Raw genomic sequence first — 24747 nt, 5'->3', positions numbered from 1 at the left:
TCTATAAGCATTCCAAATACTATATTGATTACTAGCAATAAACAATAAAGAGGTAAACTAATGTTTAATCAATGGCTGGCCCTAGCTGAGGCTCCACATCTCCGTGGTGGGCATCAGTTTGCTTCATGTATGGATTGGAGGGGTTTAAAGTGGCTAATAATGCAGCTGTGGTCTGGTCAGCCACTTTAAACCCCTCCAATCCATACATGAAGCAAACTGATGCCCACCACGGAGATGTGGCACTACCACAAACGCGAAGCCAAACAACAGTAACGCAACTCAGCAGCTCAAATCCCTCTGCAACTCAGACTAACACAAGCACAACCAAGCCCCCACCCATACAGAACACGCCCCCATCCAATCAGAGCACAGCCAAACTCCCATCCAATCAGAGCAGAGCCAAGCCCCCTAATCATAATACAACTCCTCCCAATCAGAATGCAGCCAAGCTCCCACCCAACCAATTCAAATCCCCACTGGCAGTTAAAAAAAGGAACCGGCTGAGACCTCACATTGCTCCTGGAAGCACCAAGCCGGAAGCACCAACCTGAAGATGATGAATGAGACTTCATCGAAACGTCGTGAATATACTTCTAATTCTACGCGGGGAAAAACCCGAACAACCAAAGACATACATACATACATACATACATACATACATACATACATACATATATATATTATTTGGCAGATACTTTCTCTGACTCTGTATGGGATTTCACTATATTTTCCCACAGGAAATGTTTGTGCATTAATAACCATGGTTTATTGACATGATGCCACCAAAGTCATAATATGGGCATTATTATTGACTAATGTGTATCATGATGTTTCAAATAAATACAAAAGTTGTGTGAAGGTGTCACTATACATAGATTGTCATTTCCCCTGCAGAAGGTCTTACTTGTAATATTCAACTCTGCACCAACTCAAAAGCTAATGGATTGTATTTAGATATTCCCTACGAGCAAAAAACACATGGTTTAGTAAGTCAGGTCCAGTGACAGCACTATAATTTTGCTGACTAATTTTGGATCTACAAAATCTTGACTGTATTAATTTCAACAGCTGTGTGCCTGGAGTTCTCATATACTGGGAATAAGTAAACAATAATTTCCAAATCACTTTATACATGTCTTTTGTAACTATATGCAATGTTGGAAATAAGTCTTTATAGATATAATTTATTTGACTTTTCTCTTATATTTCTTCTTCACACACAAGCTGTGGTTTAGAAAGACACAGCCTAAAATTATTTCCTAAAGCTAAGGAATAACCAGTGTGGTTTCATGTGACAGAATTTATCAAATTATTATTTTTTAATTGGCCCTCATATTATCAGGTTGTCTTTATCCTGTGTCACTTTTCCTTGACGTGGCTTCCTGTAGTTGTATTGGACTACGACTCCCAGAATTCTCTTGTTACCTTGGATCATAGTGGTTGAAGTCTATAGGTGTTGTCCATGATGGGGGAGAGCATCATTCTGTGAAAAACAGGGCTATATTTAATCATTGCTTCACACATGAATAAGCTATTACATTACCTGCTGAACATCTTGCTGGAAAACACAAAGTTGAAGCCGCTGATGTAACCGAACCTTCCTGTGTTGCCAGATGCTTTCCAAGCGCCGCTGGTGATGTAAGACCTCATGGACCACATCCAAAACTTGGTGAACAGCCTTGGAATAATTTGCTGTGGCAGTGAGGGATTCTGAGTTTCCAGGACTCAAGGGACGTTGCAGGACATCCAGTAAAGCTTTTCCATCCTGACTTACCTGAAAGATACAGGAGGAGATTTCTGTCAAGCTGTTAAAAACTGATTGTACCAGATAATTTTGCTTGTATACTGTTTGTTAAAAGTCAAGTGTAATTTGGAAGTATCTCTTTTTTGCTGCTTCTGTAAATTTGGTTAGAATTGAATCTCTTAGATAAATGATTTCTAAGATTAAAGTAAATAATTTGCAAATGCACTTTCATCCCAGGAAACCAGTTGTATTGTTTCTGGTAAAAATGTGCTTTTCTCTTATTGTTACATTGCTATTGCTTTTAAATAAAGTAAATTATTTTTATTTCACTCTAGTATGTCTCCCCTGAGACCCTGAAGTCATTAGGCAAACCAAAAACATTTTGATAAATAAAATATATTTGTAAAAAAAAAAACGCAGCCATGGTGAAAATGTCATATGGAAGAATGTAATACTCTTTAGCTTACTTCATTGTTATGTAGTAGTAAGAGTCTCAAAGGAAAATTTAGTTGTGATAATATTTTCTCATACATTTAGAAGTGAAACTCGCCCTGATGCTTTAGCAATTCAGTGTCTTCTGCTATGTAATCCATTGCTTATGATTATCAATCATTAGTATTACGTTAATACTACATCCATTAAGTGCTGCCTCAGAGGAATCCAGGCTTGGAAAATTCCCATATAATTAAGTTCTAAATCATATCCTTCCTTCCTTCCTTCCTTCCTTCCTTCCTTCCTTCCTTCCTTCCTTCCTTCCTTCCTTCCATCCATCCATCCATCCATCCATCCATCCATCCATCCATCCATCCATCCATATAAAATGTCTTGAAATAAAAGATCTGGATGAATCAGCCATATTATCTTTCAGTCATGATAGGGATGTGTTCTCCAGTAGAGAGCAGATCTACAAATTCAGGGTTCTTCTGAATTCATGGCTCCTATTGGAACAGGAGGGCCTTTGCTCAAGTTGGTGTCCCAATTATGGCCTTATCTAGAACAGGGTACAGGTTATCCCCTTGTGATTTCCAATGTAGGGATTACTTGAAAGTATCACTTAGTGCAAAATGTAGCAGCCCTATAGACTTACTAGATAATCATTATTATCATGTAACACCACTGCTTCATTGACTAGTGATTAGTTTCTGCATGCAATTCAGAAGTGATTATTTATTTTCTTAGCCCTTTTGATTTCTTGGGAGATGTGGGTTGGATATCCACAGTATTCTCTCTGAACTAGAAGATGTCAAGCAAACAAATTCATTCTTGAGCAAATGGTTCCAAGGTGTATATGTATTGGAGAATTTTGAAGACTATGTCCAATGTAACTTACTTGAAGCTAATTGCTTGGATTGCTTCACTCATCTTCCCGAGAACAATATTTTTGACACCAATGGGATTCCTAAAACTGCTATTAGAATCACACAGCTTGAAAATGATTTTACGCTCCTAAGTAAAGTCTGTTGCAGCCTGTAACTCAAGCTACAAACCTATATGGACGTTTCTGGAATAAGACAATGAGATTATTTCTAAATTCAAGCATGAATTGCACCGTCTCCTGAACTGAGTAAGAAATTTGATAGTACTAGGGAAATTTTTTTACAGAAGATCCATTAGCTAAGCTATTTAATATATCAGCATGGAATGAAAAACCAGATGAACACGTCATAAAAATTATGTAGCTCATAACCCTCAGTACTCCTTTTGCATATTCAACCATCTCTGTTAATTACATTGTGAAATCTCCTGGTGATTATTAAAAATCTGTCTAGAAACACTCACCTCAGTGTAAGCCTGAGTGACCTGTTCATAAAGAGACTGATGATGATGGATGGCCAATTCCAGGTTTTGCATTTCCGAGGGGAGACCTCCTTCACTGCACATTTTGCACCAGGCATCTACACCAGACAGAAACTGAAAGAATTGCAAGAAGAACTTACTTAATTATCAAAAACCTAACAGCTTACCTAATTACCAAAATAAAAAATAGCTTTAAAAAACCCATCTCTTTCCACCATCACTAAAAAAACCTAACAGCTATCAGCAATAAAACATGGAACAATAACAAAAGTAGCATAACACAGCACAGTCAGCCAAACTATAATGCTATTTTGTAGTTGAAATGTGGTCCAGAATACACATCACTTCATAATTCATTTGATAGACTCAAGAGGGCTCTAGGGTTGTTTTTCATCAAATTCTCTAGTTTGCAAACAATTTTGGACAACTTCCAAAATTTAAAAATCATCTGTAAAAATAGCAGGGCAAGGATTTTTCCCCTACTCCCCCCCAAAAAGAAAAGCCAATAAAAAGCTATATTTTTTGCTACCTTTAAGAAAAAAAACATTATTCTGAGGACAAAACAAAAATAGGAATCAAAATTTTGTGAAAGGAAACTAATTGCTTTAGATAATTGCTGTTATTTAGGAGAATTTATTATTAAGGCAGCCAAAATATTACTTTTCTCCCTCTCTCCCTCTCTCCCCCTCTCTCTCCCCCTCACACACATACACAAATTAATTTTTAAAGCAAATTATAATTTTTATTTCTTTGAATAACTTCTTACTTCCTACTCTAGATGCTCAAGACAGAATGGTTTATCTCAGCATCCAAACAGTCCAGATAATATTTATTTGGTAGCTAGAATACAACTCTGATGCCTCTGGTGACTGGAGAAATTATGAAATTCTGCGATGTTGGACATAAAACAAAAGTCCAGAGAAAAATAGGAAGCTCGGGGAAAGAAAAAAAATGATTTAAACAAAATATCTGCCAAGTTTGTAAAGTAGATTTTATAGCCATTGTGGTGTTGTAGTTTTTGTGGTAAAGGTGACTCAAAAGGTCATTAAAGGGCTAAACCTGAGCCACTGCCTCATTTGAGGGGGTATTGCTGCCCCCGCAAAGTAGCCAGTGATATATTTGAGGTAAACCCTGTAACAAATTTAATGCACCAAAGCATAGAAATGCTTTCAGAAGTGGGACAGGAAAAATATGCCCAGAGGTCACAATGAGTGAGAAATCCTAAAAGGTGATATATGTTTTTGCCCTCCCAAAATGCATGCTGCCCTGTTATAATGAATCCATATGAGTTCCTTAACACATCTTAATTCATCAGGTTACACCACTAGAATCCAAAGCTAACAATCAAATGAAGCACAGCCATCTTATATATTAGCAAGCTAGAATAAATTTTTAAGACAAATGGGTTTTCAGGTATTAAATAGTAGATCCATAACCTATACTTCATAATAGATTTTAAGATCACAGATCAATTATAAGAAATCACTTGAGCTGGCTTCAAAGTCCTACATCCATGGCATATGTACACTTTGATTACATTTATGACCTTGCCTTCTTTATATATCAAAAGTCTTGATCAATAATTATTTTATTTCAAATGAAACACGACACACTGATACACCTCTTCATCAATGTTCCCTCTAATTTTTTTTCAGTGTGAGCAGAAAAGTATAGTGTTTGAGCAGCACATTTTCATGCCTGAGCAGCACCTGAATTTTTTTCACAGATGTCACCTAAGACAACAACGAAATCAGTATTATTTGAAACTCAAAGTTATGTTTCTTCAAGGTACCTGCTTAATTAAAAGTGTTATATAGTATCACTTAACAACGCTCTTGCTTAGCAACCAAAATATTGGGTCAGAAACTCTGGCATTTGAAGCACGCAAGTCTTAAAGCTGTCAAGTTACAAGATCCTTGCATCCCTAACCCTTTAGGGAAAAAACCCCAAGGGGTCTTCAAACCTGACAGCTTGAAGACTTGTGGACTTCAACTCCCAGAATTCCTCCTCCAGTCATGTTGGCTCAGGAACTCTGGCATTGAAGCATGCAAGTCTTAAAGCTGTCAAGTTGCAAGATCCTGGCACCACTAACCCTTTAGAAAAAAAACACGCACTGGTCTTCAAACCTGACAGCTTGAAGACTTGTGGACTTCAACTCCCAGAATTCCATCTCCAGTCATGTTGCGGCGACGTCATCTGCGTGGATCTGCTCCATCTTCGGTTTTTTTCACACGGGGCAGGGCTGCTGCTGAAGATGCCGACGAGCCCCTGCCGCCACCAGAATAACAGCTGCCTCCTCCTCCTCCTCCTCCTCCTCCAACAGCACCACCACATTTGCTGCCTGGCGCTGCAGCTGAGGTGAAGCCAGCAAAGCTCCCGCTGGCGCCCCCTGCCCGTGGCAGCAGCGGCGCGTCCCCCTCCACTCGGAGCACCTGAGCTGGGCACCGCGTTCCCCTGCTGCCTTCTCCTTCTCCGCCGTGCTTTTGAGAAGCCATGAGACCTTTTCCCCCCTGCTCCCGCCCCCCTCCTCCGCCTTCCTACTGGCTCCCGCGGCCTCATGGCTCCTCAAAAGCACAGCAGAGGAGGAGGGGGCAGGGGTAACGCAGGGCCCAACTCAGGTGCTCCGAACAGAGGGGGAGGCGCCGCTGCCACGGGCGGGGGCGCTGGCGCTGGCGGGAGCTTTGCTGGCTTTCACCTCGGCCGCAGCATCGGGCAGCAAATGTGGTGGTGCTGTTAGAGGAGGAGGAGGCGGCAGCAAATATTCCGGTAGCGGCAGGGGCTTTGGGGCTTTACTTTAGCCGCAGCGCCGGGCGCAAGCAGCTAGGATTGGCCGCCAACAAAGGACCTCCTCGGGCTTGCTTTGTTGAACTCAGTCGCCCCCCCCCGCTCATCAAAACAAGTCCGGGGAGGTCCTTTGCGGGTGGCCAGTTCTAGCCGTCTGCAAAGGACCTCCGGCGCCTGTGACAGTAGAAATCTCTGTGCGGCAGTTGGAAACTGCTGCACGGTGTTTTCTTGCCATGTGCGTGGCCGCGCAGCTGCGCACCTTAGAGGGAACAGTGCTCTTCATAATCTCACATTTAACGGCACTTAATTACTCCTTACTTCATATTCTGTTTCAGTGGTGGTTTTCAAATTTTTTAGAACATCTTCTGTAGGTGTGGCCTGCTTTGTGGGAGTGGCTTGCTGGCCATGTGACTGAGTGGGAGTGGTTTGGCAGTCATGTGACTGGGTGGGCATGGCCAACTTGTAAAATGTGGTGAAACTCTCTTAACAGCGCTCTTGCTTAGCAACCAAAATGTTGGCTCAGAAACTGGCATTTGAAACACACAAGTCTTAAAGCTGTCAAGTTACAAGACCCTTGCATCCCTAACCCTTTAGAAAAAAACCCCAGGGGTGTTCAAACTTGACAGCTTTAAGACTTGTGGACTTCAACTCCCAGAATTCCTCCTCTCACTCTTCATCTTGATGATCTGCGGACGGGCGGGGGGAGGGAGCTGGGACCGGTTCTAAACGGCACTGTAGATTTGTGGACTCTCTTCTATAGAAGAGGTTAGAACTGGTAGGAACCCACCCCTGCCCTGTTTCCACAAAAATAAGACCTCCCCGGATAATAAGCCCAATTGGACTTTTGAGCTCATGCGCTAAAATAAACCTTCCCCTAAAATATTTAAATGCTTGCGCAGTTGGTCCCTGCCATTTCCTGGGGGGAGGGAGGAACATGCCCCATGCACCCACATGCACCTGCCATCCCTTCGGAACGGTCTTGTGGAGGCCGCTCCTGCAAACCCTAGCTACTGCACTCCTTCTCTTAGTGGCAGCCAAAAAAAGAGTGGCAGGCCCAGTAACGCTAGGGCTGTCAAGAGTGTACCAGAAACCAAGGCAGAACTTCTGGCCCTCTCTGAATCAGCTGATCCGTGAGCCGTGGGCTGAGGTTAAGGGACCTCCTGCACCTCAAAAATAATAAGACCTCCCCAAAAATAAGGCACAGCACTTATTTCAGGGGTCAAAAGAAAATAATACCCTGTCTTATTTTCAGGGAAACACAGTATTAAATTATCTACTATTCATTCTGTTGTGCTTAACAGTATAACGTGAAAAAAATAGCCAATATATCCCACAGTTGAGAAACATACAAAAAAAACCCTGTAATACAAAGTTTCTAATCTGCTTTCAAAGAGTCTCACCCATATCTGGCTCCTGAAATGCTATGCTCCCTGAAGTGTATTATCTCAAACATTCTTATCCCAAAATAACATATTGCAAGCTTGCAATGTCTAATAGAACAGTCACCCAACAGACCAAAGAGATTAAAAAGAAAAACTCACTCCAATTTTATTCAAAATCCTCCTTCATTCAACATATTAACACATTCTAAATAAATTAGATAATTAAAATGAACAATGAGCATTGTTCATGCAAGAAATTTATCTAAGTGGTTGCTAAGCATTGACAATGACTGGATGGCACATAATTAATCAATAACCATTCAATCAATGATTATTGTACATGTATTTGATTATCTATTGTCTCTCCTAACACAGGAGTAGATTTGCAACATAGGATTATTTTAAAAGTAAAAGCATTCAGCAATAAAAATGAAACTGGCGCATATATGCATGTATTCAGTTACATCTGAGTAGCATGGATGAACAACACCAGGTTGTGCTATGATCTATCCTGCTTTTCTTATGGAGACAACTTCCAGCAATTTAAACCAGAACCAATCACTACTATTCTAGGATCTGCATCCTCATCAGATAAATGGATTTCTGTCTGCAAAGATATTGCAGATATATGGAGAATTCTGATTCATGAGGAAACGCTGAGGGGAAAGAAGAGGAGAGCAAGAAAGCCCAAGATCTTTCGTGTGGATATCCTTACAACCTCAAAGGATTAAAAAGGCAATTTCAGATTATATTTTGATTGAATTGTCCAAAGGCTTCCTATTCTCAATTATTCAAGATCCCCATGTTTGGGCTATTGCTGTTATTATTTATGTGACAATGTTAGCAAAAGTAAAGAAAAAAGAAAATGATACTTTTGGAGGAGAGACAGGGAAGGAACTTGTCCAGCAATAACTGAGCAAATGTTCTTTTAAAAGATGCTCCTAATGGTTCTCATATGCTTCCAGGCAAAAATATTTAGAAGTTCAGAAGCACCTTGTTTTCTAGAAAGATAACGGGTTCAATTCTCCACAACTTATCTACAAAAGAATCTTAGTGGGAAAACTAAAAGCAGATCTCTGTATGAATTTATTAATTCATACAGCATGCTTCTGAAAGTCCAGACAAACAACACTGAGCTAGATTAATTAACTGATTTAGTATAAAATACTATAGATTAATTTATTCTTATGATCGCTCATCCCTTCCAGAATTAAAAACATCCCACATTCTCCAATTACTAATAGCAATAGCACTTACTATATGCCGCTTCATAGTGCTTTACAACCCTCTTTAAGCGGCTTGTACAGTCAGCATGTTGTCCCCAAACAATCTGGCTCCTCATTTTACCCACTTTGGAAGGATGGAAGGCTGTTTCAATCTTGAGTCACTCAGAATCGAACTCCTGGAGTGAGCAGTGAGTGAGCCTGCAGTACTGCATTCTAACCACTGTGCTATCAGTTCTTGTCCAAACTGAATTTCAGTGGCCACTAGTTAACTAGTGATTTTCAGTTTAAAATAAACAAAGTAATTTAAATGCAATGAGCTCCAAAAAATAATTAAATGGTAAAATATCCTTCTGATTTCAGTGGATGTTATCCCCTCCAAAAGAAGTTTGAAATGGATTATGGAGTATTATAAGTTAATAGCAAAAATATCTTCTGAATCAAATTTATGATCCATTAGTTATACTCTCCTTGTTAATAAACTTTATATTACATTTTATTTATATTAAAGTGAACTTTTTGTACATAAGAGAAGACTGTATATCATATGAATTTGTCAGAGTGTGCACAATGTGACTATTTTGAGACAACCCAGGATCAAAATACAGTAAACAGAGGTTTGTCTACAAGGAATATTTACATACACGTACTAGACAAAGTCAGCCAATCAGTCATCAACTACAGCATGGAAGCACACATGGAGAGAGAGAGGGGGGAGGGGAGAATGCCCTCACAGGGCCTCTCTTATATATACAGCCTCTTAGTCGTATTAGCCCAAAAACCTTGCTGACTCATTCCCTGCCTTATATCATTGTAGCAGCTGGTTATCTCTTAAAGTATTTTCCTGACACTCCTCCCCATTAAAGCTGAAAACAGCTGAATGCTGCTTTCTATTTCTATTATGTCCTCATCTTCTGCTTTGGTTTCTACTCGTCCACCTCCCTTTGCAGGTACATCTCCATCCTTAACTTCAAGAGAGGTAGTTTGTGCCATTCATCCAAGACACCACAAAACCTCCTCCCATTATGCTGATGGAAGCCATGCTGCTTGCTTCTGTTACAAACACCAACACTAACAAACAACAATGTGCAGCCCAGTGGTGGGTTCCTGCTGGATCGCACCGGATCGCGCGCGCTCCCTTTCAGCGCTCCACCTGGCTTGCGCGCTCCCTTTCAGCGCTCCACCTGGCTTGCGCGCTCCCTTTCAGCGCTCCACCTGGCTTGCGCGCTCCCTTTCAGCGCTCCACCTGGCTCTCGCGCTCCCTTCCGGCGCTGAAACCGGGAGTACAGTTTTGCCCGGCCCTGGCGAAGCAACGACGCCTGTCTGCGCTCCACCAGCTCGGCTGGGAACGGAGATGTTTCCTCAGCGGAGCGGAGCGCCTGAAAAGTCTTTTCAGGCGCTCCGCTCCGCTGAGGAAACATCTCCGTTCCCAGCCGAGCTGGTGGAGCGCAGGCAGGCGTCGTTGCTTCGCCAGGGGCGGGGCAAGACTGTACTTCCGGTTTCAGCGCCGGAAGGGAGCGCGAGAGCCAGGTGGAGCGCTGAAAGGGAGCGCGCAAGCCAGGTGGAGCGCTGAAAGGGAGCGCGCGCGATCCGGTGCGATCCAGCAGGAACCCACCACTGGTGCAGCCCCTCTGACTCTGGTGCAAACTCCCACTTGGGTTCTCTTCTCTCTGGTTTCTCTAGTCACTCTGACCTTCTCTCTGGATTGGGCCCATAACCTGTCAGAGTGCACACAGTGCGACTGTTTTGAAATAACCCAGAAGCAAAATACAGTAAAGAGAAGTCTGTTTTCAAATAGTGGTTTATATACAAGGAATATATACATACACATACTAGGCAAAGTCAGGCAATCAATCATCAACTACAGCATGGAAGCACACACACACACACACACACAGAGACATGCCCTTACAGGGCCTCTCTTATATAGACAGCCTCTTAAAGGCGTAACAGCCAAAAACCTTGCTGACTCATTCCCTGCCTTATATCATTGTAGCAGCTGGTCAGCTCTTAAAGTATTTCCCTGACAGAACTCATATATGATAAGAACAAGAATTAACTAGATTGAGTTCACTTCAGTTAGATTCAGATAAAGCAGTTGAACATTTCAACCTAAAGCTGTGGGATTTCATGAAAAAAATACTATGTCCATCTTGACCACAAAGCTGAATCCTAGTTGTGAAAACTTATCTGAGTAGACACAAAGGGGCCAAAACATCACAAAAGAATGTGCCAGAAAATGGCAAAGTGTTAAAGATTGGTATAAACGTAATTGCTACAAACATGAAAAAAAGAGAGAAAATTTTGGTCTAATCAGATAAAACTATATTTTTGGAGTATAAGATGCACCTTTTTCCCTCAAAAAAGAGGCTGAAAAGCTGTGTGAGACTTATACACTGAATACAGCATTTTTTGCCTCCCAAAACCCCACCCCCTTCACCAAAATGGCCGTGCATAGCTTGTAGGAGGCTTTCAGAGACCTCCTGCGGACTGGGGAGGGCAGAAATGAGCACAAAATGGGCCATTTTATGCTTAATTTTGCCCCCCCCCAGCCCCCAGGAGCACTCTATAAGCTTCCTAAAGGCTATCCATGCCCCTTTTTTGACAAAAAACGGGCCCATTTTTGCGAAAAACCGCCTGGTGTTTTTGCTAGTTTTTGGCTCCCCCTCTCCAGAAGCACTCTACAAGCTTCCTAAGAGCTAGTCATGTCCATTTGGTGGGGGGGCGGGGGGGAATGGGCCAGTTTTTGCAAAAAACGGGCCGTTTTGGGGAGGTTTGCATAGTGCAAATTTTTTTTAATGTGCCTCTTCAAAATCTTAGTGTGTCTTATACACCAAAAATACAGTATATATTTTATATCATATATCTCCTTAGTTACACACGTTATGCTAAGATGTGTTCCTTTCAAAAACATAAACACTGATGAATCCAAGGACTTCGTCTTTTTTTTAAATAAAAAAAAGTGTCCTAGAGAGGACAACAGGTGTGACAGAGACACTAGAGAGCATTGGAAAAAAAAGTTCCCTAAATATTTAATACTAGAGCTCTGTTGTACCCTTCTTCTTCATATATCTTAAGCATTGATCTATTGGACAAAGAAAACCTCTTTTATTGGGATCTCTTTGTAGGCAATAGTGACACCATGTGGGACAAAAGATAGGAAAGCAACCCATGCTGATTTCTATTGCCACAAACTGTCAAGGAAAAAAGTGAACAACAGAATATTTTTAAAATATCTTTTAATTCATTTTTTTCTAAAAAAAAAAAAAAACCATCCGCAATTGAAAATAACCAAAATAGCAGCTAGAAGATAAGTTACTTAGAGCTTCTACCAAATTCTGTAAGATGTATACACGCTATACACAGAAGTTCGATATTAGTAGGGCAAAAAAGCATGCACAAACTAACCAAACCAATGCTGTAGTAATAGATGTTGTATGTACTCATCTTTACCAACACCTACAGTATATGTTGAATGTAGTAACTAAACTCAACCATTGTTTTGCTTGTCTAAAAAATAAAGTACAACATATTTATTGACACGTGGGTTTTAAATTAATCCTGCATGAATTTTCAACTTTCCATAACAGATTTTAAAAAAAACCCAGCCTAAACCCACTAAGTAGTTTAGCATGCAGCTGTGAACAGTATTCCTTTGTGTGGCCATGAGCTTTTCTCTTAACACGCCACTCTCACAGCACTCTTTCTAGCCTAAGCCAATAGAAAAAGAGATACACTGTATTGAACAGGCTGTGGAAAGATTTTTTGGGAAGGGGAAGAGGAGCCCAATGTTAAACCACAAAACAATAGCCAACTCATAGTTCTTAAAACAGTTGGAAAATGCAAAGAACACACCAATTGTATGAATTACATTGATGGTGATTTAAACTAGATCAAAGCCACAGACAAGGCAGAAAGGCATCTGACACAGTAAAAATTACATACCTGTTCAGCCTTCTGGTGAAACACAGCAGACATGGCCAGGATAGTGCTACGCTCATCCAGTGCTGCAGCAAAGCTCTTCCACTCTTGATCTAGCTGCGTGGAAATCTGCTTAATTTGTTGAGATGCATAATGGCCAGCCTCTGAAAGCCTGGATGCAACGGACATGATGCGATTTATATTCACGTAGGCATTCTGAAGAGACAAATCAAATAGGAGAACTGAAATTTATACTTTAGTACAATTAATAAGAAAACCATAGTTTCCTTATTGCTGTTGACCTACAGACCCAATCTTGCCAGACTAAAGCTACTATCTGCATAACTATAGATATACTCTGTGAATTGCTAGGGAGGGGCCACTTTAGCCCTTTCCCTGTCTATCAGACTTTCTAAGCTCTTTTGACTCTGCCCTCTGAAAAGCAGCCCCTTAGAACTCTAGACATTCCATCACATAATCCGATAAAATATTTTAAAAGGAGACAGTTGGGGAGGGTAAGAAGAACATTTGCCATCAAAGTAGCACTGAAAAGACTTTAGAAACCAAGCTGAATAGCCAACAAAATCACATGGTAAAGGTTGCATCGCTTGATGAAACATGTAATAGATCTGCAGATAAAATATTCAGTGTCTGAATACAGTTCCTATATTAGACTTCTAGGAAATGGTCCATATGTATGGGTTTTATCTCCCAGAATTCCCCATCCAGCCTGCTAATTGGTGAGAATTTGGAAGCTGAACTCCACATGCCTGGTGGGCATTGAGGTTGGAGATGAGCATTCTTTGTGCAGTGTTCCCTGCATCTGAAGATGAACCTGGTTTTAAAAGATTGGTTGGGACATTTCTGATTTAGTGTACCATTTTCATGTTGAAATATTTAAATAGCCCATCTACAGCATAATGTAATACATACGATTCATCTTATTATACAGTTCATTTTCTGATGCAGGGGTCCCCAAGCCCTGATCCATGGACCCGTACTGTGCCACAGCGTGTTAGAAACAGGGCCACACAAACAAGGCCCATCCGCAGGATCAGGCAGCACATGAAACCACGCCCCCTCTGGTCCATGGAAAAAACTCAGAACCTGTCCTTAGTGCCAAAAGATTGGGGAGCCACTCTTCTGAAGTATATAAATTATAGGCACCAAAATACTATTTTGATAAAGGTCATGCCAACAGATTTCAGTCTATGTGTTCATAATTTCCTATATGTGCAAAAAAGAGGTTTTTAGTACAATGAATATAAAATACTTCAATTGAAATTAGTCTTTCTTTTTCCTGATTTATAGTAAATATTTGCCCTGCTATAGAAACAGAATACGCAGAATCCATTACCAGAATAAGCCAATTATTTCTGCAAAAAGAAACCCTTTTTCCTGATGCTAGAAAGAGAGCAGTATTAACATGATGTAAACTGAATTATTGTTTGTTTTGAAGCATTTACACATTCCTGGGGGCCAAAGGGATTATGAAAACCCCAGGGCCATTCAAAGAATTATAGGATATTTGAAATTATTTCTTTAATATACTGTGCATATCTCATCAAAGCAAACAATAAGATAAAGTGGAATACTGTAAAATTTCATAGAATCACATGAAGGAGTTAAGGCAAGAGTACGGGGACAAAAGAATGTATATGATTAAAATGAAATTGTAAAAAGGTACTACATTAATGGAACACTGTAATCCTTTCTTATGCTCTATAACTTCAGGAAGAAAAACAGCTTCCATGAGAATTGTATAACCTACTCCTAATTAATTCAATAATCTCATACATTATTTATATTTATGAAATGTATACACCCCTCAATCAGATCGGTCCAGATTCAACAAATTTGCTATAGAAAATACATAAATATAGAAAATACATAAACATCAATAAGACATAACATATCATTAACATTTAATAGCAGTTTGTGTTGTTCCAGCTACTGTTGTACTCAAAATGTTCTCCACTTGTCTAATAAAGCAGACTAATTGTTTTCATACCAAATTAAAATAAGAGGATTTCAGGTAATATTTTCAGCACTCTAGAAGTCAACTCATTTAGTCATGAGAGTTAAACGCATTCAGAATATACACCAGAGAAAAGTGCTCAGTGAAATTCCTCATACAATCACAACTTTGCATAAACCACATTGCTGAATGACTCATTGTTTCTACATGTTACTTGTTGCATTATTGTTACAATCCTGCATATGAGTTGTGATTGTTGGAATAGTCCTTCTGAATTAAAATATCAGCTGAACTCTTAGAAACCTTTTAGCAATGTCCCCATTAATAAAACAGCTATAGTGTGAAATTAAATTTCGGTAGCCGTTAAGAATTCAAAGTCACTAAATATTGTATAGCAATATGTAGACTAAAGGTTATTCAGAAACACTTTCTATTACCATAATGCAGTATTACATCTATAGATTAATATGTTATTAAAAAGGCAAACTGGCTTTAAAATATATTTGGGGATCTCATTAATTTAATTAGCTGCCTAAACCAAGTTACATTTTCCTCCTTAATCATCCTGATAGCCATTGTATATTTAAATAGCTCACTCCACATGATGCTTATTCTAATTGAAGCTATTCATAACTCCTTCACAGAAACTGGCTTATGCTTTGATGTAACCCTTTGGAGGGGCAAGTCGTGACTTCAGAAACGTGTGGATGCTGTTTTCAAACATGTCTACATTAGTCCAATTATTTATTAGCTATAATCCAGTTTTGAAAACTTCCCCAACCAAGGTGCGATTACTTTTAATCAAAATCTTGTCAGGATTTTTTAAAAATAAAAATTGAGTTTAAATAGAAATTTGGGGTTGTATAAAATTGCAAAATGATAGTGTTTTTTCAATTGATCAAACCAATTTGCCAAAAATTAGAGTAACTTGTAAATTCTATGAAAATTTGTAATAATTAGGATTTCAACTTTTGCTTGAATGCTTTAAAATATCTAGGAAGAGTTATTTCATGGAAAAATGTTGCATGATTAAAAGTCCCACTGAAATAATGGGAAAAATAAAAGCAATACAATGAATATTATTTCAAGGTTGTTCTGTTTATTTAGAGATTTCCTTAGATGAATACATTTATTTTAAGCATATTGATACTTTAAACATATTTTCATAAAGAACATAAACTAGATTTTCTTAGTTATTTTTATCTTTATCTTTAGGCACATATGACTTTTTCAATGGAACATAATTTATTGTGAAAAAAGTATTATGGTCATAATCAGAGGATTATGTGACTCTTTCAACCCTTATTATGTAACAAGCTCCTTGCTATAATCCAGTTTTGAAAACTGCCCCAACCAAGGTGAGATTACTTTAAATCAAAATCTTGTCAGGTTTTTTTAAAAAGAAAAATTGAGTTTAAATAGAAATTGGGGGTTGTATAAAATTGCAAAATGGTAGTTTTTTTTTCAATTAAAACATTTCTTGATTTCACCATTTACTTCAGATGCATTAGCACAATTTTAAAATCCCAAATTGTTAGCATGATTGGAACAAAAGTTATAGACTTAACAACTTTAAGCCTATAGTATTTTTTTTAAAAAAAGAATTAATGAATATTGCTAAGTGGATATTGTTTTGCAAGAGCTTTGGAATAGCTAGCTGGAATATTCCATATCAATCAATGATTGGCTAAGAACTAAAAGAATATCTTAAAATGAAACTAATTCAACAAGAGATTATTTTTCATCGTTCTTGACACCCCTCCAACCCACAGAATGGTTGAAAAGTCAGCTATCAGCCTCACTTTATTGGCAATATAAAATGTGTGAGTAATATCGCTTACATATATAATGTGTACTTGTCTTACTGCCTATTTTGGTTTACACTTATTAATATTGCATGCCAAAGTTTTCAGTAAAGATATTAATGTACTGATTTACATTCTTGGGTGACCAGTCTGTACCTTCTTTCTGTTTATGGCCACAACAACCAAAAAAATTAGAATAAAACCAATTCAACATTTAAAAAAACCAAAAATGGAAACATGATGAAGTGAAGGTCTGGGTGAACAGACAGTGGGGGCTGTCCCCTGTTTTTCATTTCTATTTTTCTTTTTCTTTTCTCTCTTTGTTTTTGAATATTAAAGCAATAAAAATGAAAACTTCAATACACAAAGATTCATTTGTTTTTTGAAATTCATACTAAAGTTAAAAATAAGCGTTTAATTGACTAAGTAATCAGAGAAGGCATTCAAGTCATATTTGACATTTTCATTAGAAGATGGTTATTAAGTAATACAAACAGAAATCACATGTGTACAACTTTACACTAGTTGAGTATTAAGTTTTAATTTAATGATTGCATTAAAGGCATCCTATACTGTATGTCTGGTAAAATGTTCATTGGATAGCAGTATTCTTAAACAGTGTTTTTTTTAAAAAAATATATATATAACAAGAAGCTACTGCAAGTTGATCAATTTGATTTTTTGCTGATCAAGCATTGGGTGGATTCCTTCATCTCCTTTAATTGGTTCCCCATATCCTACCCTCTTATACTATATCTATCTCATGTACCTCCTTAGAGAAAACCTGTTATATACTCACCATGGAATTCATAGCAAAATGGTTGTGTTGTGTCTGTAAATCAAGGGCATGTTGATAGCTCACTCCAATTTCAGTGTGACTCTGCAGGAACAACTCTTTGTTATGGCTGATCCAATCAAACATCTGAAAAAGAAGGGGAAAAACCCTATTATGTTCAGAAGTGCAGGAAGAAGCATGGAAGAAGAGTCTTTTGTCCTTTAATTCAGAACTGTAACTGAGATTACATTTGAGCGACATCATTTAAATAAACACAATAACGTGTAATTGAATTAATTGGACTGTGTTATACTACTGCCATCCGCATAGTCTTCTTTCATTCATGCTTAATACGGCTGCTACAAAAATCAACCCTCCAAAAGATAAATGAGCATTCAAGAGTAAATATATGGAGATATAGGTGTACAGAAATTCTCAGTTATCCAGGTCATGGTTGTACCAAAGGTGCTTTTTCAAGAGGCAACTGGACTTTCTGGTTTTTCTTTGAAGACATTTCGCTTCTCATCCAAGAAGCTTCTTCAGCAATTCTTCAGAGCTGAAGCTGAAGAAGCTTCTTGGATGAGAAGCAAAACGTCTTCAAAGAAAAAACAGAAAGTCCAGTTGCCTCTTGAAAAGCACCTTTGGTACAACCATGACCTGGATAACTGAGAATTTCTGTGCACCTATATTTGGGACACATGAAGATATATTTACACTCTGTCAACTGATTTAATGTTTGTACATAAAACTTTAGCAGGATATATTAAACTAGGAGAGAATGTTTCGGAACTGGCTGGGGATGAAAGGAAATTTAGCAGATGAGAAGAGAGATAGAGAGAGATGGGGGGAGGTGTTTTGGGTACATTTCATATTGCAAAGGATCCTTACACCTATGGAGTTTGCGACTCTGAAAATCTGCTGTATCATACAATCCAGCAACGCGGTCAAATTTTCTATGTATAATTTCAATCCCATAATTGCTTTTACTGTACTAGTTATTCCACATGTGAGAAGAAAACAGGCCAATGGAGTTTAATTACAAATTAAATTGCTGTAATACATAAAAGAACAAGCAGGATTCTTGTTTTCTTGATCTTCTCAATCCATTCAGTCTAAATGTAGCAGTGGCTCTTAATTAGGACAGCTTTACATGGAATTCAATTAACATAAAAGAGATAGCACATAATAATAAGTTTTTTTTTTTAAAAATCAATGGCTAAGAGCCATAGTGATTATCTGCACTACGAAAAGAATAATATATAAAACTATTATTATCAGTTGCCGAGAAATATGAGTCCCATTACTCCAGGCGTACTCAAGATGACTTTTTCCAGCAAGATGCCATGTTTCATATTTGGAATATGTACCAATTATCAAAACCTGATTAACAAGCTCTATCCACAGTCAATATTCCCTCTAATTTTTTTTCAATGTGAGCAGAAAAGTATAGTGTTTGAGCGGCACATTTTCATGCCTGAGCACCACCAGAATAACTGCTGCCACCTCCTCCTCCTCCAACAGCACCACCACATTTGCTGACCGGCGCTGCGGCTGAGGTGAAGCCGGCAAAGTTCCAGCCGGCATCCTCGCGCGTGGCAGCGACGCCTCCCCCTCCGCTCGGAGCACCTGAACTCAGCCCCGCGTTACCCCTGCCCCCTCCCCCTCCTCCGCCGTGATTTTGAGGAGCCATGAGGCATTTTTTTCCCCTGCTCCCCCCCGCCTTCCTACTGTCTCCTGCAGCCTCATGGCTCCTCAAAAGCATGGTGGAGGAGGAGGAGGGGGCAGGGGTAACACGGCGCTGAGCTCAGGTGCTCCGAGCGGAGGGGGAGGCGCCGCTGCCACGCGCGGGGATGCCGACTGGAGCTTTGCCGGCTTCACCTCAGCCGCAGCGCCGGGAGGCAAATCCGGCAGTGCTGTTAGAGGAGGAGGAGGTGGCAGCAGTTATTCCGGTGGCGGTGGGGGCTTTACAACTACCCTCAGTCGCCCCATGCTCATCAAAAGAAGTCCAGGGAGGTCCTTTGCAGGCGGCCAGTTCTAGCCGCCTGCAAAGGACCTCCCCAGCTCCCGGAGCCTGTGGCAATAGAAATCACTGTGCGGCAGTTGAAAAGTGCTCCGCGGTGTTTTCTTGCCACGTGCACAGCTGCGCAGCTGCACACCTTAGAGGGAACATAGTCCACAGTAACCTGAGCTTTATGTTTTAGTACAGCAAGCAAAACCAAATGGTGCGTGGTTTAATCACGCCCCCCCCCCTGAAAAAGCAGAACTGATTCTCTCAAGACAGCTAACTCAGGGAGGAATCTCTTGGTTTTTTCTCCTTTGCAGTTCCTCATTAAGATTGGACATGCAACTTAAATGATGAAGACCTGCTGCGTAAGAGCAGCATCAGTAAAAAGAAATCCAAAGAACGAAAAGGCTACACACCAGCAACAGATTTTGATCTCTGCTTTAGGAACCAAGAGCAATTTAGCTTAATAAATATCTTACATGCTGGACTTGAACATTCTCTCCCCCAAAAATTGTGTTTCTATTTCTGCTAAACCTCTTTGAGTCATGGTGAGTGAGTAGATGACAATATAAATTTTCCAAATAAATAAATAAATTAAACAAATAAATAAACCAAGCTATACTCATTTATGGGGGCAACCACCATTTGGCAACAAGCCATTTAAAAAAACCCTACACTATGTTATTTGTAGGCAATTTATCTGGGATAAACCTGAAATTAAACAATTAAAAAGCACCAAAATATTGTTGCCAAGGGACTGCCAAGCTTTTCTTTATCCATCATTATATATATATACCCCTTTTCGGGGGGAACAAAGTGCATAACTCTTCATGGACAATTGCAAAACTACATGGACACAGTTAATTGCTTTTTATGTCTCCCCCCCCCCCGCTCCCAGCTAACACTCTAAATTTACTTGGAAAATATTGACAGCAAACTAAACTTCATATATTAGTCAGCATCATCGTGCTTGACTTTTATAACTTAATATTTTGCCAAAACTGTGCAAACCCAATGGAATTAGTAACACACTTAGAATACTTTGTAGTTTTTCTCTCCAGATATATTCATGATTCACTATAAAATAAGTTAAAAGCACACTATCTTTCACATCTCTTCGTAAAGTTTATGTTGAAAGACTTATTCTGCCTTGTCATAGTATTGAGATAGTATATGCATGCTTGCACACCAATACAAACCCACAACCGTACTTCTGTTACACAAAATGATCAAGGGAAGCAAACCATTTTGGTAAAATATGATTACTTAAAAATTATCACATCAAATTATGATGAAGAATAAAGTGGAGATAGATGCTAGAATTCAGGGGTTGGGTTATTTAAAGAAGGAAAAAAGTTATGGGGTGCTAAAGGGAGAGGCACAATGAATTCAGTGATTGGAAAATATGAATCAATGAATTCAACGACAACTCTGGAAAATTCATGGGGTGTAGAAAAAGTTTCCTCTAATGAACATCTGACTATTGCCCTTTAAAATTAGCAACCTTGATATCAAAACAAAAAATAGCTTATTTTCAATTATCTTTACGCCTTGTTGAAGTTCAAATCTCAGATAATAGGAAAGTTGTGAAGGTAGACAAATTGACTGATGCGTCCCCTGTAGCTGCATGTCTTCATATTCTCCCAAGAAATCTAAGGCCATTAATCTTTTCTAATTCTCTGGTGATTTAGTTGAATATCATAAATTCTTTCACAGATGAATGTCTTTTAAACATAATTATCTCTCAAGTTCATTATCTCGTGTGTTTTCTGCTTGAAAAGCAGGGACACAGAATTGTTAAGTGCTCCAAAATTGCATTCAATTTATTGAATTTTTCTTTGAAGGAATCAGAGATAGTATGCAGGATTCCTCTATGCCTGCGATGGCGAATCTATGGCATGCGTGCCACAGGTGGCACACAGAGCATTCTCTGCAGGCACATGAGCTGTTGTGCCAGCTCACCTGCACCATGAATACATGCGTGCCTCCCACTGGCCAGCTGATTTTTTGGGTCTCTGCTGCGCACGTGGATGGGGCACATACTGGAGATGTGCGTGCATACACAGGGGGGCAAGGGGTATGTGCACATGCGTGTGAGGGTGGAGAGAGGCCTGGGGTGATGCGGCGTTTCCCCCCATGGCCCATTATTTGCCCAGGAGGCTTCAGGGAGGCGTGTGTGTGTCACACATGGATGCTGGGGGAGCGCAGGGGGTCAAATGCACATGTGCAGGGGGCAGGGCGCACAGGGGGAGTTGCACGTACATTGCATTATGGGTGTGGGCATGCGCACATGCGCTTTTGGCACGGGAGGACAAAAAGGTTAGCCATCCCTGCTCTATGTAATATTTTTGTAAATGTATAAACTAGAAATCCGAGCTAGATCACTAATTTCTCAACTGATATTAAAATGTAGAACTAATAATTCACACCTAATAATTAATTAGAATTCTTTTGCAAGTCTAGTCTTTTGGTTTAGTGTGATTGAGCAAACAAATTAATACAATCTATTTAATTGCTCCCAATGCACTCTTTTTGTTAACAAAGGTGGTTTACGCTAACCAAACTCCCTATCATTTGTTTGATATTATTGTACACAAAGATCTGAAATATGGACACAGTGTTGGAACAAATTAATCATCAGTGAGATTTCCTGGTTTGCTTGGTCACTAACATTGGAAGTAGAAGCCGAGTGGAAGAAACGAAACAGCATACAGGTAGTTCTTGATTAACAACAGTTTATTTAGTGACCGATCAAACGGCACTGAAAAAAGTGACTTGTGACCGTTTTTCACACTTATGACTGTTGCAGCATCCCCATGGTCTTGTGATCAAAATTCAGATGTTTGGCAACTGGTTCATACTTATGACTGTTGCTGTGTCCCAGAGTCATGTGATCACCTTTTGCAATCTTTTGACAAGCAAAGACAATGGGGAAGCCAGATTCACTTAACAACCATGTCGCTAAGTTAATAACTGCATTGATTTACTTTAACAACTGTGGCAAGAAAGGTCATAAAATGGGACAAAGGTCACTTAACAAATGTCTCACTTAGCAACATAAATTTTGATCTCAATGGTGGTCATACGTTGAGGACTACCTCTACTTGTTTTTAGGGTCTCTCTAGAATCTAGATCAGGGGTGTCAAACTGGATTGCTTGGAGGACTGGATCAGCATTGTAGTTGTCCTCCATGGACCAGCCGACAAGATGAGATGCAGCCGGGGGGGGGGCTGCGGGCGCCTCTCCTGCATCCTGTTTTGGCACGCAAGGTGCTGGAGGTCATGCAGGCCAAGAACAGGGCATGCCCCCCCCACATGCCCCATTTTTGCTAGCAGAGGCGCTGCAGGCCAGTCCTTTGCTATTTCCAGGGCAGCCCCATGGGCCAGATCTAAGCACCCCAGGAGCCATATCTGGCCCACGGGCTTTGAGTTTGACACTCCTGATCTAGATCATCTTAACAATGGCATATATCTGTAAGTACATTCTAAATTCATACGTTGATATAAGTATCATCTTAAACAGTCAAATCCTTAGAAGCAAGTTTACAAGATTTACAAAGGAGGTAATAATCATTCAGACATTTACTTTCATACCTACTGATGAATGAATTAAGGTGTGCAATTCCATTAAGGATACTGCAGCATAGTAATAAATTTATGTGGGGGCATGTCAGCAATGCCCTCAATTATTATCCTGCAGAACCCTCTGCAATAGACATCCTATTTACTACTATTGAAGCAGCTTTTCATACAGTAGTCACATCAGGTAGAAAAACCTTTTGATTCATAGATCTTTTGATCCAAAATAAGCTTCAGAAAGTAGGGAAGGCTCCCGATGGTAATGTTCTTTGACATACGTACATGTAATATTAATGATTTTTTTTATTATAATAGTAAAATCTAATACAAACTAAATTTAAAGAACAGAAAATGGAATGAGTAAAAATGTGCAAAGAGAGAAAAGAAAATGTAATAAAGAAAACAAAATATATAAAGAAGTTACTTCCAACCTTTATCACAAGTATAAATTAATTTAGTAACTCCTCACCTTTTTCTAAAGTTACAATCTTTATTTCTCCATTCCATATTCCATCTCTTATCTATAAACAAATCCATAAAACATCATCTTTTCACTTTTGCTGTAAGCAGAATGTCCACAAAGAATAGCCAGAAGTAACAACATATCTTGTTTTAACCGTGATCAAATAAGCCATTTTTTGTTCCTTCCTTTTACTTCTAATAGTCTTAATTTTTAGTTCATTCAAATATTGTTATAGGATTTGATTTCTCTTCATTTCTTCTTTGTCCCATCGCATAGAATTTTTCAAGGCTTTAATAAGCTTCTTTTATAAATCCAATAGGAAAAAATACCCTGGTCACTTTCTCTGTTTGTCATTTTTTATTTCCATTTTTTACTTTTATTTTCTAAGTCATTCTCTTGGCCTGTCAATTTTAAATCCACTTCCAATACCATCTCTATCTTGTTTTACCATTACTGACATTGTTGATGTTGTGGCTACTGTTTTTTAATCTCAGTCTTCAAGACTGGGATTCGTAAGTCTTCTTTAGTATTTTCATTGTCGTAATGCATGACATCCTCTTACAGGCATGCATACCGTTCCTCTACTTAAAATGTTTAGTCCCCTTTAGTGTCGATTTTGAAATAATGAAATTGCTTATCTATATCATGTCATATAAAAACAAACTCAGGCTCTGCTTCCCATGAGAAGCTATTTACATTTTATAATTAATTCCAAAATCTTATTGTAACTTTCAATACTTCGATGTATCGGGACCCGTATTCTGCTTATAATTTTGACTGCTAATTGTCTGTCAGACATTCCCCTTTCTTAAATTTTGTCACCCTGTTGAGTTTCTCTTGGCCAATGTGTGTCAGGCACAAAAAATCAGGGCCACATGTGAAGGTCCAATTAAGCTGATTTATTGGTACTCGTGCATATGCACAGAAATATTCTCAACTTACAATGGACTTCAAGGGACTGGGTGGGTGGACTTAGTTCGCTTGTGGAAACTTAAGAGGCCAATTCTTCTTTTAATTCCACCTTCAGGTTCTTCCACTTTTTCCCCTACAGTGTGGCACTTTAGATACACTTATATTCTGCTTTTTTTCCGCTATTCCTCTCATTAGATTCTGAAAATGGGGCCTTTCCGGATAGGTTTCAAACCATACAATGTGATGATTAGTAGGAATTCACAAAAAGCAACCAGAAACTCTACTGTGTCTGTCTGTGCTTGTTTACATGCTGGCATAAACAAAATGAGGGAAAAAATACCAGAAAAGCACAATTACTAAGATTACCTAAATGAAACAAA

At 39.2% G+C, this 24747-nt stretch overlaps 1 protein-coding gene across 6 annotated transcripts in view; it reads right to left on the bottom strand.

The window, feature by feature from the left end:
• Window positions 1-24747, bottom strand: part of KALRN (kalirin RhoGEF kinase) — a 563540-nt gene that overhangs the window by 228038 nt on the left and 310755 nt on the right. For all 6 annotated transcript variants that reach the window (XM_081965421.1, XM_081965415.1, XM_081965417.1 and 3 more), the window contains exons 6-9: window positions 17434-17556; window positions 12876-13067; window positions 3524-3655; window positions 1544-1774 (exon numbers count right to left, since the gene is read on the bottom strand). In XM_081965421.1, the coding sequence (XP_081821547.1) occupies window positions 1544-1774; window positions 3524-3655; window positions 12876-13067; window positions 17434-17556 (678 nt within the window). The remainder of the gene's footprint in view (window positions 1-1543; window positions 1775-3523; window positions 3656-12875; window positions 13068-17433; window positions 17557-24747) is intronic.

The sequence above is a fragment of the Natrix helvetica genome, assembly GCF_964273705.1.
Source record: "Natrix helvetica genome assembly, chromosome: 1".
Taxonomy (NCBI): Eukaryota; Metazoa; Chordata; class Lepidosauria; order Squamata; family Natricidae; genus Natrix; species Natrix helvetica.
This window is presented reverse-complemented; position numbering and strand designations above follow the sequence as displayed.